A 14,685-nucleotide genomic window follows, 5' to 3' on the forward strand; every position below is an offset into this window, starting at 1 on the left:
ACACATTACACTGATCGATCGATCTGTGGCTTCCTTGGTGATTTTTTAATAATAGTATTATTATTATGATGTTATTATTTATGGTTTATTAATATAATTAAGAAGGGTATGTTTTGATAAAAACATATAAAGTATAAGTATTATATTGTAATTAATCAAAAATGAAATAATTAAATTTGATCTAATGACTCTAAATCAAAGATATAATTCATCCAAAGGTTTCTTTTTTCCCGCGTAATACGCGAGATAAACATATTAAGTTTTTGTAATTACATAATTACTTGTTATAGATCAAAATAAAATGTTGAAACATGATGATATTACCATTCAAGTAATGTTTTGTATCGAAGATGATTATTAATGTTGAAACATGATGATATTACCATTCAAGTAATGTTTTGTATCGAAGATGATTATTAGGATATGTATGTTATGTCTTTATCTGACTCGCTCAAAATATCCTAGCCAGCGTATGCTTGTTGAATTGAAGGCAAAGTAAAGTTTTCAAAAATTATATTATCTTATATTTGTACAAAATCGTATATCAAGTTTTTAACTTTAAAAGAAATTAAATATTTTATATTTACTTATTTGTCATTCAAATTTTTAAAAATTGTTACCACATGTGTTACATATGTTCGCACAACTCTAACCACTATCAATAATAATAATAACAACAATAATAATAGCCCAGTAGCCACCGCCCCCTTCACAAGGGTACTAGGAGTCTATATGACGCGGGCTCGAATCTGGGCGCAACCCAAATATTTGTTATTCCTACCTACACCCTGGGGAGTTATAGAAAGTAATAACTCAATATGGTTATTAATTATGAAAATCAATTCTTACATTTTGTAATTATAGAAAGTAATAATTTTAAAGATATAATTATAGAAAATAAATATAAAGTTTTATATTACACTTTTTAAAATCATTTTTTGATTTTTTTTTATATAATTCTATTTCCTTATCTTTTATGACAAAGCACATTTTATTAATTTATGAATTTATATCATATTTTTATCTTATATATAACATAATAAATATTGGGTTTCGGTATTTAGTTTACATCGTTAATATCGTATGATATTTAGATAAAAGATATTACCGATATGTATATGTTGTTTAAAATAATCAAAAAAAATAAAATATTGTAAAAGTGACAAGATCTCAATTTTCAACATCTTTTATCTATGTTTATTAAATTATGATATTATAAAACTTTAGCATGTCATCAAGTATCTTCAATATATAAAAATTTAACAGGTAATATTTACATTTAACTTTATACAGTCATAAAAAATATAATTAACACATATATCCTACTAATAAATTTTGATACAAAACATTTTTAAAATTAATACCATCATCAAATTTCAACATGTCTTATTTATTATAACGTCAACTTAAGATGTTTAAATCGCGCATTGGACGTGAAATAATCTAATAATAGTTATAAAAATATCATCTTTTATCAAACTTCTTAAAAGTCTAAAAGATATATGATAATTAAATAAACATCTCTATCTCTAAATATATATAAAAGAAAAACATTAATTACAAAATGAAAAAATTTGGACCTTTGAATGAAGATCAACTTTTAATTAGAACCACTTGATCAAAACGCTGATGTCACACACGTTTTATACCTTTTTTAAATTTAATTTAATTTTAATAAATTTAAATATAGTCACTAATTATAGAAAGTAATTAATTTAATGATATAATTAAGAAAAAGCATTCCTAAACTTTATATTATATTTTAAAACAACTTTTTTGTTTTTTTATAGCTGTCAAATTATAATTTTATATATGGCTTTATCATTTAACGTAATAAATACTGGTTATAGTTATAAGTATTTTTTACATCATTAATATCTTATAATATTTAAATAAAAGATATTTCTGATCTATATATGGTGTCTAAAATAATAACAAAATAAAAAAATTAAAAAAATGACAACATCACCGTTATTCAACATCTTTTTTTTAACAGCATTGGTGATTGGACTCAGCGGCATGTCTCTTCATCGTCCGGTAGAGATCGACCACGTTATCAGCACAGTCAATCCGAGGGCATGACTGACTGTGGAAGTCCCACTACCATTTTGGAGGAAGCCAACTAAATGCTATAGAAAACCCCCATGTTCCACCTCATTGGCAATGACTTTCCAATATGCCTTTTAAATGTTTCGAATTCGTGACCAACATTTAACTGAAAGACATAATACACATTAAATGTACAGCTGGGCTAAATTTCAAGAACGTTATTCAACATCTTTTATTTATATTGTTAGACTAATAAAATGATACAAATATAATATAAAGATTAGGTATGTGGAGATTTGATTACTTGAATCACTGTTTCCGTTCTTTATATTTATATCATGCAAATTTTATAATATGTATTTTAAATTTATTTAATTATACGTAAACAAATATAGCATTATTGTTTTTCAATATGACAATACCTTTTATTTACAATTTGTCAATATAAAATAGAATGAAACATTAGTATCTCATTAGTTGTGTATGTTTCCGCGTATTAGGCGAAATATAATCAAAGTTATCTATAAGAAAATAACTTTGTAACCCACTAAGTATTTAAAATGATAAAACAAAAGATACATACCTCACGACGTGCATGGATAAACAATCGTAATATATCAAATTAAATTAGTTTTGGATTATGTGTTTTTAACTTAGGAACATCGAATTTTAAATTTAATTCTTCCATAAATAGTTAGCAAAATTACGTTACCAAAAATATGCATAATATTTACAATACAAAGAAGGTATTTTTTAACTAATCATATAAAGTAAAAGTATTAATATTGTCATTTAAAAAGGATGAAATAATTAAATTTAATCTAATGGTTCAAAACTAAAGATAAAATTCATTCAAGGGTCCGTGTTTGTTTAGGAATAAACTTAGGACTTTGTTATATATATATATATAGAGGAAAGTTATTTTTAGTACAAGGGTTTAAAAAAGTACAAAAAGTACAAGGTATTTCCTCATTTTTCTTCCTTCTTCCTTCCATCTCCGACCACCACCACCATGATCATCTCCGACCACCACCATGATCCTCCGGCGACGGCGACCATCTCCGGCGAGAGTTACACATGTGTAAGTACAAATTTTTTTTTATAGCATTTTAGGGTCTAAAATTTCTAGGTTTTTTCCTTCGCGAGACAATCACCACCAGCCACCATCATCTCCGACTACCCCAACCACGGCGCCGGCGCCGGCATCAAGGGCTTCGCCCGTACCATAGAAAACCGTCACCATCTCTTGGATCGCCGCCCATCAAATCCATACGATTCCCATATGCGTCCCTTGACGGTCAGCTTAGAACGGATGAGGGTCTTTGGCTCGTACCGTATCCACCCGAAAACGAACTTGATTCTCGCCGGAAAGTTAACTTACACATGTGTAAGTTGTAGTTACACATGTGTAAGTCTCGCCGGAGATGGTCGCCGTCGCCAGAGAATCATGGTGGTGGTCAGAGATGGAAGGAACAAGCATGTGTAAGTTAACTTAGACATGTACTTTTTGTACTTTTTTAAATGCTTGTACTATAAATAACCCACCCCTATATATATATATATATATATATGGGGGAAGGGAATATGAGTTTGTTAGGCACCCAAGTTGGGTGGAAAACCCCTCACATACCTTTTTTAAAAGATAAAAAACATGGGGCCCAAGTATTTATTCAAAATATTAAAAAATTAGTATGTGATGGTTTTTCACCCAAGTTAGATGCATAACAGTCACATACTCACTTTTCCATATATATATATATATATATAGTGGTATATAGGAAAATGATTGATTCTTCTAAGTAAATAGGCTAAAAATCCTCCTAATCACTAGATAATGAGTGGATTACACATGTTATATGTCTATGGTATTAGGAGATGTTTTTTGCCGATTACACCCTTGCCCCTAATGAATGTTTGGAATTGGTTATTATTATTAAATTTTGCATTTAAAAACTACATTTTGAAAAAGCATATCTCAACATGTTAATTTTTTCAAAACTGTGTTTTATCTGTGAAAACGCAAATAACTTGTTTTGCCAAACACTTTTTCCATCAATTGCGTTATTGAAATATAATAATCAGATAATCTATTTAAAACTTAATATCAAACATCCTCTTAATTGTCATGTCAACTTTTTAAACTACTTGCTTGATATTCTATACGAACACAACATGAATATTGAATTCTTAATCTATTTTTGATACATGTATACTTCTGTATCCATACTATTATATAAAGACACTCTTGTTTAAAAGCTATGAAAAATAAAGATGTGAAATGATCATCCTATCCTTATATTCTAGTGTTTGGGATTACATTTTGAGGTTATTATTACGTTTGTAAAATACGAATAATATAAAAAAAGTGTTTGGATTAAAATGTGTTATCTGCTAAGAAAACACAATTTTAGAGAAACATGTACATACATATTTTTTCTAATACACAGTTTTGAAAACGAAAAAACTAATTTTTTTTGTGAAAACGCAACACCAAACACCCCCTAATATATCTTCATTATTCACTTAAATCAGTTATCTTTAAATCGATTACCACCAACACTCATGGGCGGTTCCACACTGGGGGCAATGGGGCAACTGCCCCATTCCAATTTTTGTACAATGTAATTTTTTAAGGTATATTTGAAATAAATGAATAGAAAATACAACAAATGTCACCTTTGTTGTCATAAACTTATTTTTTGGAAGTACGTTACTTATGTTGGAAACATTAGTTTTAAGGTAAATTCTCTATTGGTAAAGTACAAAATCTTGAGTTCTTTTAATTTTTAATAAAGTAAAAAAAAAAAGAGTTTGAAAAGGGTTGGAGATTCCCTTAAGTTAAAGGTTATTTGAAGGGTAAAGTTTGAGGGTTAATCTAGAAAGTATTTTCTTTGTTTGGGTAATATATTATACATTAATATCGTATATCTGTATGTGAAAATGTTATATTTTTTCTTCAAGTTATTAATGTAATAGTCATCACAATAGTCATGTAGAAAATATATGTACATGCTAATTTGTATATCATTGCTTCAAAATTGTAAAGACCAATGTTCATGTAAAAGATATATATTTCCATAACTGGCACTCACCTGTGCTAAACTCGACCTTCTCAACACTGATCGTTGATAATTTGACTAAACCCGACGTTAACGAAATTGTTTTAGGAGTCCATTTTTTCAACTTACGGGTCATGGCCTTTTTTTTTTATCCCTCAAGATAGATCTAACAAATGTAATAAACGACTCTTAAATTTGTCCCCTTCAAAAAAATACTCAGGCTCCGTCCCTGCCAACACTCGTCGCTAGGGGTGTTCATCAAACCATCAAACCTTCAAAACCGGACCAAACCGAGGTACTTGGATTGGTTTGGTCGGATTGAGTTGTTAAAGCCTGGTCTGACGTTTTAATTTTTGAAAAACCGGGTTCCTTGGTCCGGTTACGGTTTGAGCAAAACGTAAACCGTCAAAAACCGGACCGGACCAAAAGATATATATGTATATATATAATATATTTACTTTACATATTTATCAACTTTTACCGAAGATATTCTACTTACATATTTTAGTATTATGCGCAATATATTATCAGGTATTTTAGTTCATATATATTATAAAAAAAAAATTTTGGTAGACAATTATAAGATATTCTAATAAACATTTATTTATATTATATAAATATACTTTTTCTTTCATTCTTTCCTATTTTTAGTTTATCCTTTTATTTTTTTCATCTTCATTACTCCACTATTTTCCACTCAAAGATCAAAATTATAAGACTCGAGTCCTTCATCACCTTTAATATTTCATATTTTGTGAGTATAAAACACAATATAATTGTAACTTTATTAGTGTTTTTATTAATAATATTAAGATCATTGTGTTCGTGATATTTATTTGAGTAATAAAAGAAAGAAAAAAATATATATATACGGAATATATATGCATAAAATTATTTGGGGATAAAAATAAAATAAAAAAAGAAATCACAAAACCGTTGAATCGGTAAAACCGGACCGGCTTACATGGTTTGGTTTGGTCCGGTTTGGTTTGAAATAAGTTGAAACCGCGAATCCTGATTTGGTTTGAGATTTAATCAAAGGACCAAACCGGACCACGAACACCCCTACTCGTCGCCGCCATCATCACCACTCGCCGCATCACCACCTGTCACCACCACCATCACATTCCTTTGAGGGAACAACCTCATATTTACTTCCCCACATATTAATTATTCATTTGAGGAAAGAACGAATATGTTATTGGTATGGGTAAAAAAAAATTTGTTTAGTTTGCCGATAAAATATCTATTGTTAATTTGTTATCCATACTTCCATAGTAACATTTTTTGGGTGAATTTTTTTTTAACAAAAATAGAATGAATAAAATAAAAATAAAATAAAAATGGAAAGGAAAAAAAAGTTTGTCCATTTTGTCACTTATATCTTAAACCATGGTGAATTGGGTCTTCCCCTCCCCACATAGTCCCCTGTAAATGGGAGGGGATCCCCTCAAGTTAGAAGTATATGAGTAAAGTTGGAGAATTATTGACCATTGGATTAAAATCAATGGTTAAAATTAAGGTTATTCAAACACTGTCAAAACATACATCTCTTGATCTCTACTTGATTCAAGAACCTGAGTAACACTGACCCTATATACCAGTCATCTCTTACACAGATTGCACATATAGTGTATTACATTAGTATACTCAAGAACACAGTTTATGACCTTCATACAACATGAGAAAGTTCATGGACATATTACATATATTTCACCTTTATATCCCCCGCGACCAAAGTAATTCCTTCGGGAGCTAGCAATATGTTGGATTTTCTGATTCCCCAAATTTGGACAATCTTTAATCCTGTTGTGACACAGTCCTTGACATCGCTTTGCATTAGTTATTCCATCCAGATCTTCCATCGGGTTGTCGTTTAGTTCAACCAAAACAGGCAGAATCTTTTGTTTTCCCTCTTGTAACAAACGTGGCAAGTCAATAAGTATTGAATCAAGTTAAAGGTCACGAGATTGACATTACACCTGACATTATTTATAATTAACATTGTGAAAGTCTTGCCATCAGATAAGTTCTATTTGATGCATAGATCAAATAATAATTATATTCATTTTGTTGACAGATTTGATGGACATGCTTTAGATCCATAGGCATTACTATGAATTCCATTCAATACGAAGTACATTCTTGGCAGCATCACTTCTGAACTTGGATTTATGGCGATGCCTAAAATCATTTGAATGATCCGACTATGCATGTATATATGTTATTTAAATGGTTTTTTTTATCACACATTTTGAACTGTCGATCTATATATAAAATCTGTGATCCATGTCACAACGATATTAGCGTTTTAGCTAGAAAGTAGAAACTATTCTTATTTTGCCTGGAAGTGACGGGATCAAAATCTCCTTCTAACATTTTTTTTACTATTTTAAACATACAATTATATAGTGTTTTAAACGCGTGAGATAACATTTTAAAGGTTTTTTTTTTTTTTAATCACATATTATAATGATATTCTCATTGTAGTGGGTGTTTTACTAAACCTGCTATGCTGGGCTCCGGGAGAGTTTACTACAAGATCTCGAGTTCGAGCCTTGGTAGATTCTCCTCGACGGTATTTTCCAATAAAGGAGGTGATATGGTGAGAAAGGCTATTTAAAATCCGCTTAGTGGGGAACCTTTTCATGTGCGATTAGCACACATCGTACACGTCTGAGTTAAAATTCACTTGTAAAAAAAAAAAAAAAAAAACTTACAAGAAACAAAGAAAAATGCTCAGACGACGTGATCGTTTACACTTTTTTAGTTTTTTTTTTGGGTGCTTTGGGGTGATCGTTTACATCAACTATAAAACCAACGAGGTGACAACTTTTTGAAGTTATAAAGGCATTGCTTAGAGACTGAAACTGTAATTTACTCGTTTTCCATTTTACATATATATAGATTGACTACTTGATAGTAGCATAGATTTTGTTCGAACAAAATTAGACTGACTTTCATTAAGTTAAAGAAAAGGACAAAAAAAAATGGCAAATGATAAAATTCACAGCAAAAATTGCTATGGATACATATACCTCATGCAATAAAAATTTAGCATGGCATCAAGTTTAGTACAGTAATAACTAGTAGTGTAGCACCATTTTAACAAGATGCAACAAACTGTTTTAAAAGCTTTACAGGATCCAAAAAAAAAGAAAATAAAGAAACATGCAGCAGAGGCACAACATCTAATATATGCCTAGTTTTTTAGGATCCAAATTTTCAACTTCAAGTAAATTTTGTTATCCGTCTTAAGTTTCTATAAACGGGCTATATTGTAGAAGTTTCATGGACCTCGACGCTTACGGAAACAGAGACAGCTGCGAGGTTGGTCACCCGGGATCATACCTCCACCTTTTGATGTATCGATGGCCTCCAACATTTTCACCACCTCATCCATCTCAGGCCGCTTGTCAGGATTTGCATCCCAACATCGCTTCATTACATTTGCAAGAGAGCTTGGGCAACATCTTGGTATTTCTGGCCTCAAATTCTGCATTTATTTTACCATTTTTAGATTCGTAAGAAAGCATTTAACTAGATAGTAAATATCTGAAATTCCTTCTATGAAGTAATACTGTAATAAAAAATGTTGCCAGCCAATAAGTATACGGGCAAAGGCCACATAAAAAAATGGTACAGTTGTTCAGATATCTATATTAAGAAGTATCAAATTACGCGTTTCTAATTATTTAATAAATAATAATATGGGTCATACCTGGCGAACGACAGCTGAAGTGACTTCTGAGAAACTAAGATCGGGATATGGCATATCACAACAATATATTTCCCATAAACATATGCCAAAACTGTAAACGTCACATTTCCTATTGTAAGGGTTACCATTGAGAACCTGCAACATTTTTTTATTCAAAAAAAGATTGTAAAAAAATAGAAAATAGAAAAAAAGTACACTCAAAGGCAATACAAGCATATTTGGGTATGACAATATTAATCAAGCACATACCTCAGGGGCCATATATCCAAGAGTTCCGGTTTCACCCGTCATGTCATTAGGGTTAGAGGCTTCAACGCGGGCAACTCCAAAATCAGCTATTTTAACAGTCCTATTTTTGTCCAGTAGCATATTTTCAGTTTTTACGTCTCTGTGTACGATTTTTTCAGTGTGCAGGTAGCTTAATCTAGTATAGAGAAATCATTAAATATGAGAATTAGTAAGGAATGAGTAGATTATAAAGAAACATCTAAGGATACACTTTGGCATCTAAAAGTCAAACGGTCTCATTTCTACTTCTAAATTCACGTGGATCCTTAAGTAATTATATAGATATCGATAACAACATCAAACATTCAAACACCACAAAGTATACTTTAAAAAGAAAACTGTTGGTGTTAAAACCGTTTCAAGATCCAATCTATAGCTGAATAAAGCTTTTTAGACCTTGAAGTCAACTATTCTCAACATGTACCTATTTTAGAAGAAATGAAGTACAAGATGAATACCCTCTTGCAAGATCGAGTGCCATTTGGACCACAACTTTAAAAGCCAGTTTCTTTCTTCTGTTTTTTATAAGGTAATTCTTCAAAGCACCCCCAGGAAGATATTCCACAACGACACAACAAATGTTACTTGGCATGCCAATTTGACCGTTTTCAGTTTGCACATTAAGCTCTGAAGAACCCATTGTTGCACCAATAAACTGCATAAGTGGATGAATAATAGTTAGCTCTAGCAAAACGGGTGGGTCCGGTATGGAATATAAATCGACCCTTTTTCATACAAAGGAGTTACAACTGCCGACTCCGGTCAGCATAACTACACGAATAGCTACATGTCCATCGAATACAGCTCACATATGCTGACATTTACACTTGTTTTAACCACCATAATCTAAAAATCGTAAATAATTAATGAAGCCATGTGAGGAACTTGGTAAGATAACCTAGAAAGTCATGACTTGATTTAATCTAATGCTACCGGATTATAGTCGAATTCAGAAATATGTACTTTAATATTGCAACAATTATTAAATGGATCTTGCGCCATTATAAAAAAAAAATCATAACTAATAGTTAGAGGGGAGATAGAATCATAAAATCGTTGACCACTTGATTTTGTAAAGTGCATGAACAACGTAGAGTATACGTCAGAAAAAACTCAAAAAGGGGATCTTTTCGTCCCAAGTCAATATTATCAAATAGTTGTAGAATCCACAAGAGGTAAGTATTGAAATATTTCATCAAAAATAAATATCAGTTTAAATGAGACATACATAAAAGGAAAGTGGTATGACGTTCAAAAGATGGTGGGGTAGAAGAAAAGAAAACATGTGTTTGGGCTTACGTGTACGGTTAAACCACGGAAGCCCCTGAAATTGACCAAATTAATAAATGATGCTATGATTGCTATCAATAATAGAATCACCATTCTTTGGAGGCCTATGATTGACACATTATTCTAACAAATAGTATTGGTATTCGGAAACCTCGTCTTATGTTAATGGTAATTAAGTGCACCTAAAAGAGGCATACAAAGTACATGAATATTCGTCTCTATATAACAACCAACAATCATGCGCTATACTTATATGATTAGAGTAGTAATATGGTAAGAGTGAATGTCGTTACGCCCAACTGGTAGTTATTTCTTATGAATGAAACCTATGTTATGAATTGTGCTTGATAGTTATATGCAAACATGAATATTAATACATTTGCGTATACAGCAGCGTATATAACAAGAAATGTCCCCTAATAACAATTAGCTATTTCTAAAAGAAGGTTAAGACATAGAAATTTCTGATTCTAACTGTCTTAAATGTTGACGGGTTTTTTTAGTGACTCTTGGGTAATGAAAGTTGTGCTCCAATGTATACCCTAAATCTAGTTCCCTATCTAAAAGCCAATTATTTTTCCATTTTCAATGTGGTGTTATCCTTAAATAACTATTCCGCATTTACAACAGATAAGCAATGGAAAGTCTCATGGCAAGGATACTAGTAGATAATACAAAAGGTGAAAAAGATCACAACCATAAAGAATCTAAGGGAGTTGTTTGAAAGTGCATTATAACAGAAGTCACGCTGATCAGTTTGAAAAGTTACGACAGCCTACCTATGCATGACTAAAGTCTTTTAAGCACCGGCTTCCTTAAATATCAGATAACTAAGTCCTTATTCTCAAGTCTCAATCTATTTATAAATGCAGATTAAACATTAAAAAGTGACCTTTGTGACATTAGGATGTTCAAGCTTATGCCACACCGCCACTTCTTGTGTAAAAGCCGCTCTTAAAGATTGTATTTCGGCTTCCGTCCTATGCCCCTCTTCTCCCCAGTCCAGCAGTTTCACTGATATTAAAAAGTAATTATATCAATTTAAACACACAAATCACCTTCAAAATGTATTCATAAATTAATCACATTTATCATTCTACTAATAATTTCATTTTACAAATATTTTAATTATTAAACAAAGTTAAAAAGTAAAGACAAATAGACATTGGTATAACAATAATGATTGTACTTTTAAAAAAGATAATTAAAAATAAAAGTTGATGCTGAGATCCTAATTTGTAGGCGTAAATTCATGGTACAATATAAAAAGCTAAAGAAAATACTATTTATTATCTATTATAATAGTATTATATTATATTAATTATTAGAAAAGAGTTGGTATCACATGAAAGACAAGTTACTGGTATCACCTGTATATGTAGAAATTAAATTTTTCAAAACCTTATCTATCACCTCTGTCTGTCACGGATTACATGTTCTAACATTTACAACCTTTTTCTTATAAAACAAAAAAGCATAGTCACACCGTCGTTACTCGTTAACACCACCACCAACGTCGAAAATAAGAATTACGCTCATAAAAAGTTTAATGTGCAAATCATTTATGCTTAGTGATAAAAAATCTTAAACATGGTACCGGGGCTCATTTCTCATACAAGAATATCAAGACATTATAAAATGAAGTAAATGCCGAGTTTTACAATATTAAGACATTATAATAGGGACTTTTTGGTTCACCAAATTCAAATAAATTTAGTGGAAACAAATTTGGATTTTCTTCGTGTTCATGTTAGGTTTACATAGAAAATTTTAAATTCTTTTCCATCACACACCTTTAAAAACTACAAATGACAAAAACAACCTTTGATATCACAAAAGTAGTTATTGTCATTTTCTATAGTGAATTCAAGGATACTAATAAAAATGTCCTAATACATTTGTCATTTTATATTGTATGTTTATTATTATTATATAAGCTTTCAAAACAAACAAAAAAATAATTAGTTACATAATAAGTAAGAATCTGATTCAACATTTTCAATTCCAATAAATTAAATATCTTAATAAATACAAAAAAAAAAATAAATAAATAAAAATTGGTCAAACAAACAAAGAACAAAACATAATAAATAAAGGATTTAAGAAAAAGGTTTGCTAAATACAGTCCTGGCTGTGTTTAAGGTGAATAAATTGTTTGTACATTTACCATGAAAATCAAAGGTGGACTTTTAATATTGAAGGTACAAATTTTTTAAATGCACAGCATTTCCATTAAAAAAAAAGAACACTGACCGGCAACATCAATGGTGTCATAAATGCCACGGTGGACAGTACCAAAAGTACCACGGGCTAATATCCCTTTAATCAAAAGCTTTGATGGGTCGATCTCCCATTCTTGTCTCGGCGGCGGCGACTGCTCTTTCTTCTTAGTACCACCACCACCACCAGCTGTGACGGCGGGCGTGACTGATTCCTCAAATTCAGGATTTTCTTGTTGTTTTTTGTTCTTGTTTTTTTCCATGGTCCATGCTCTACTAAGATGTCTTTCAAGTTGTTCATCTAATGTTTTTAGATCTATTTGATCTGCTCTTACAAACCCCCCATCATTATTGTTACTGTTGTTGTTGTTATCTTTCATGACTTTTTTTTTTGGGAGCTTGAAGGGTCAGAATATGATTTTTTTTTAATTTTTCTGATTTTGAGGGGTTGAGTGATTTCCCACTCTTTTTATAAAAGTGATTGTTAGGGAGGGAGGAAAGGAGGGAGGTTTGTGTTATTTATTGTAGAGGGTGTATTTCCTAGCTCGTGGTTGAATACCGATTTTACGATTTTATAAACAGGAAGTCTTGGGTTTAAGGATGGAGAAGTATACAAGAAATCTTTCTAGGAAGGCTTGGATATATCTAGGTTTAAGTATGAGGGAGCAGAGTTTTTATCCTTATTAATCACCGTGCCTTCAGACGGATTAGTAGGGGTTTTCTCCCATCAGGTATTTGAAATAGGCATTTCTACTTCGAGAGAGCTTTCTAGCGCGGACCCGATTAAAACAACCTATGTTAGACCTCCCGCTGTCGAATCGCGATACTAAGTTAAGCGAAATTTACCTTTAAAAAAAAAATTATTGGAGAGGGTCATGTTATGTAAATGGTCCCTGGACTATCAGTTCAACTGCAGTTTTGACCTTACAAAAGTCTAGTAATGAGTTTGGTCCCATATTTACATGGTTAACACTTGTGAGCCCAAGTTTTGTAATAACTAACAAGTGTATTTAAGAATAAAAATCTTATAAAGTCATCTATACTTTAGGGTCAAAGTTCGAGCAATTTTAACTTCAAATTAAAATTAAGTATTAAAATTTAAAGATCAGATTAATTTGATCATTTATTTTAACTCAAAAGTTGACTAGTGTTCAACTTTACCTTCAAAGGATCTCTCACTTTCAAAGATCCTTATTCATTTTTTGACCATAATACGTAGTAATGTCATAGTGAGGATTGGGGTACAATCTATCAAAAACTATTATGAGAATTTGAGTTTAATTGGTGATGTGTTAATACCTGTAAAATCTGTTAATTTAATAGAGCTAATAATTGAATTTGTATTTTTTTTTTTATAAAGTTGTTATTACAATTATTACAATGGAACAAAAGTATATTTATATTCTACTCAAAAAGTATTCAATAGTTATGATCCAATAAAGTTATAAGTTATAAATTCACAAATAACCCAAAATAATATTAAAATATGTGAATCATGATATTAAACAAGTAATGGTTTGTCCCTATGAATATGAATTAGATCATTGACCTTATAAAAATATATTAGTGGGCACTTGGGTACCTTTTGAGCCAAGTTTTATAATAAGTGTATGTGTTGCTATTGGATAGAAATCATTTATAGTTGGTATCAATTTTAGAGCTTAAATGGACAATCTTTATCACTGATTGAAATTATGGATCAAAATTCAAGTATTAAGTTTGTATCTTGATCTTTTTAATCAAAAGATTGAGATCCTTTTAATTTACTTATTAAGTAGATTCAACTTTTGGGAATTATTATCCAATGTTATTTGAGCATCTTTAAAGGGTATGCGAAAAGTATAGGTAAATAGAAAAAAGTTATAAGTGAATGGTTAATATGAGTTGCTAAATGTGAAGTGATAAATCTACAACAAACTTTAATACCATCTACAATAATTCTTGCATCATACAGTTGTATACTGCGCAATAAATTTTATACATCTATTGTAAATGGTTAAAACTTGTTGTATGGATATCACTCCCCTTGCTAAATAGGTGAAGGTTAATGTGATCTAAT

The 14,685-nt window shown here is 30.7% G+C and overlaps 1 protein-coding gene across 2 annotated transcripts; it reads right to left on the reverse strand.

Moving 5' to 3' along the window:
• Positions 1-8,106: 8,106 nt before the first annotated feature.
• Positions 8,107-13,158, reverse strand: LOC122607642 (serine/threonine-protein kinase STY13-like). Of its 2 annotated transcripts, none has more exons than XM_043780659.1 (6): positions 12,661-13,158; positions 11,300-11,421; positions 9,576-9,772; positions 9,079-9,178; positions 8,830-8,964; positions 8,107-8,604 (listed from the first exon to the last, which is right to left on the reverse strand). In XM_043780659.1, exons 1-6 carry the CDS (start codon positions 13,004-13,006, stop codon positions 8,398-8,400), a joined length of 1,107 nt encoding a protein of 368 aa, XP_043636594.1. In that variant the 5' UTR covers positions 13,007-13,158; the 3' UTR covers positions 8,107-8,397. The 2 variants fall into 2 exon arrangements, with proteins under 2 accessions (XP_043636594.1, XP_043636593.1); XM_043780658.1 differs by having other exon boundaries at positions 9,079-9,253.
• Between the last annotated feature and the right edge of the window lie 1,527 nt (positions 13,159-14,685).

This window comes from Erigeron canadensis, chromosome 7, assembly GCF_010389155.1.
Source record: "Erigeron canadensis isolate Cc75 chromosome 7, C_canadensis_v1, whole genome shotgun sequence".
NCBI classification, from domain to species: Eukaryota; Viridiplantae; Streptophyta; class Magnoliopsida; order Asterales; family Asteraceae; genus Erigeron; species Erigeron canadensis.

Bases quoted from the DNA above. Each gene is read 5' to 3' on its own strand.
- LOC122607642 (XM_043780658.1), bottom strand. From the start codon at position 13,006: ATGAAAGATAACAACAACAACAGTAACAATAATGATGGGGGGTTTGTA. The intron at 11,422-12,660 runs GTCAGTGTTCTT...TTTTAATATCAG, and splicing joins TGACACCATTGATGTTGCCG to TGAAACTGCTGGACTGGGGA. The intron at 9,773-11,299 runs GTCACTTTTTAA...CCACTTATGCAG, and splicing joins AACATCCTAATGTCACAAAG to TTTATTGGTGCAACAATGGG.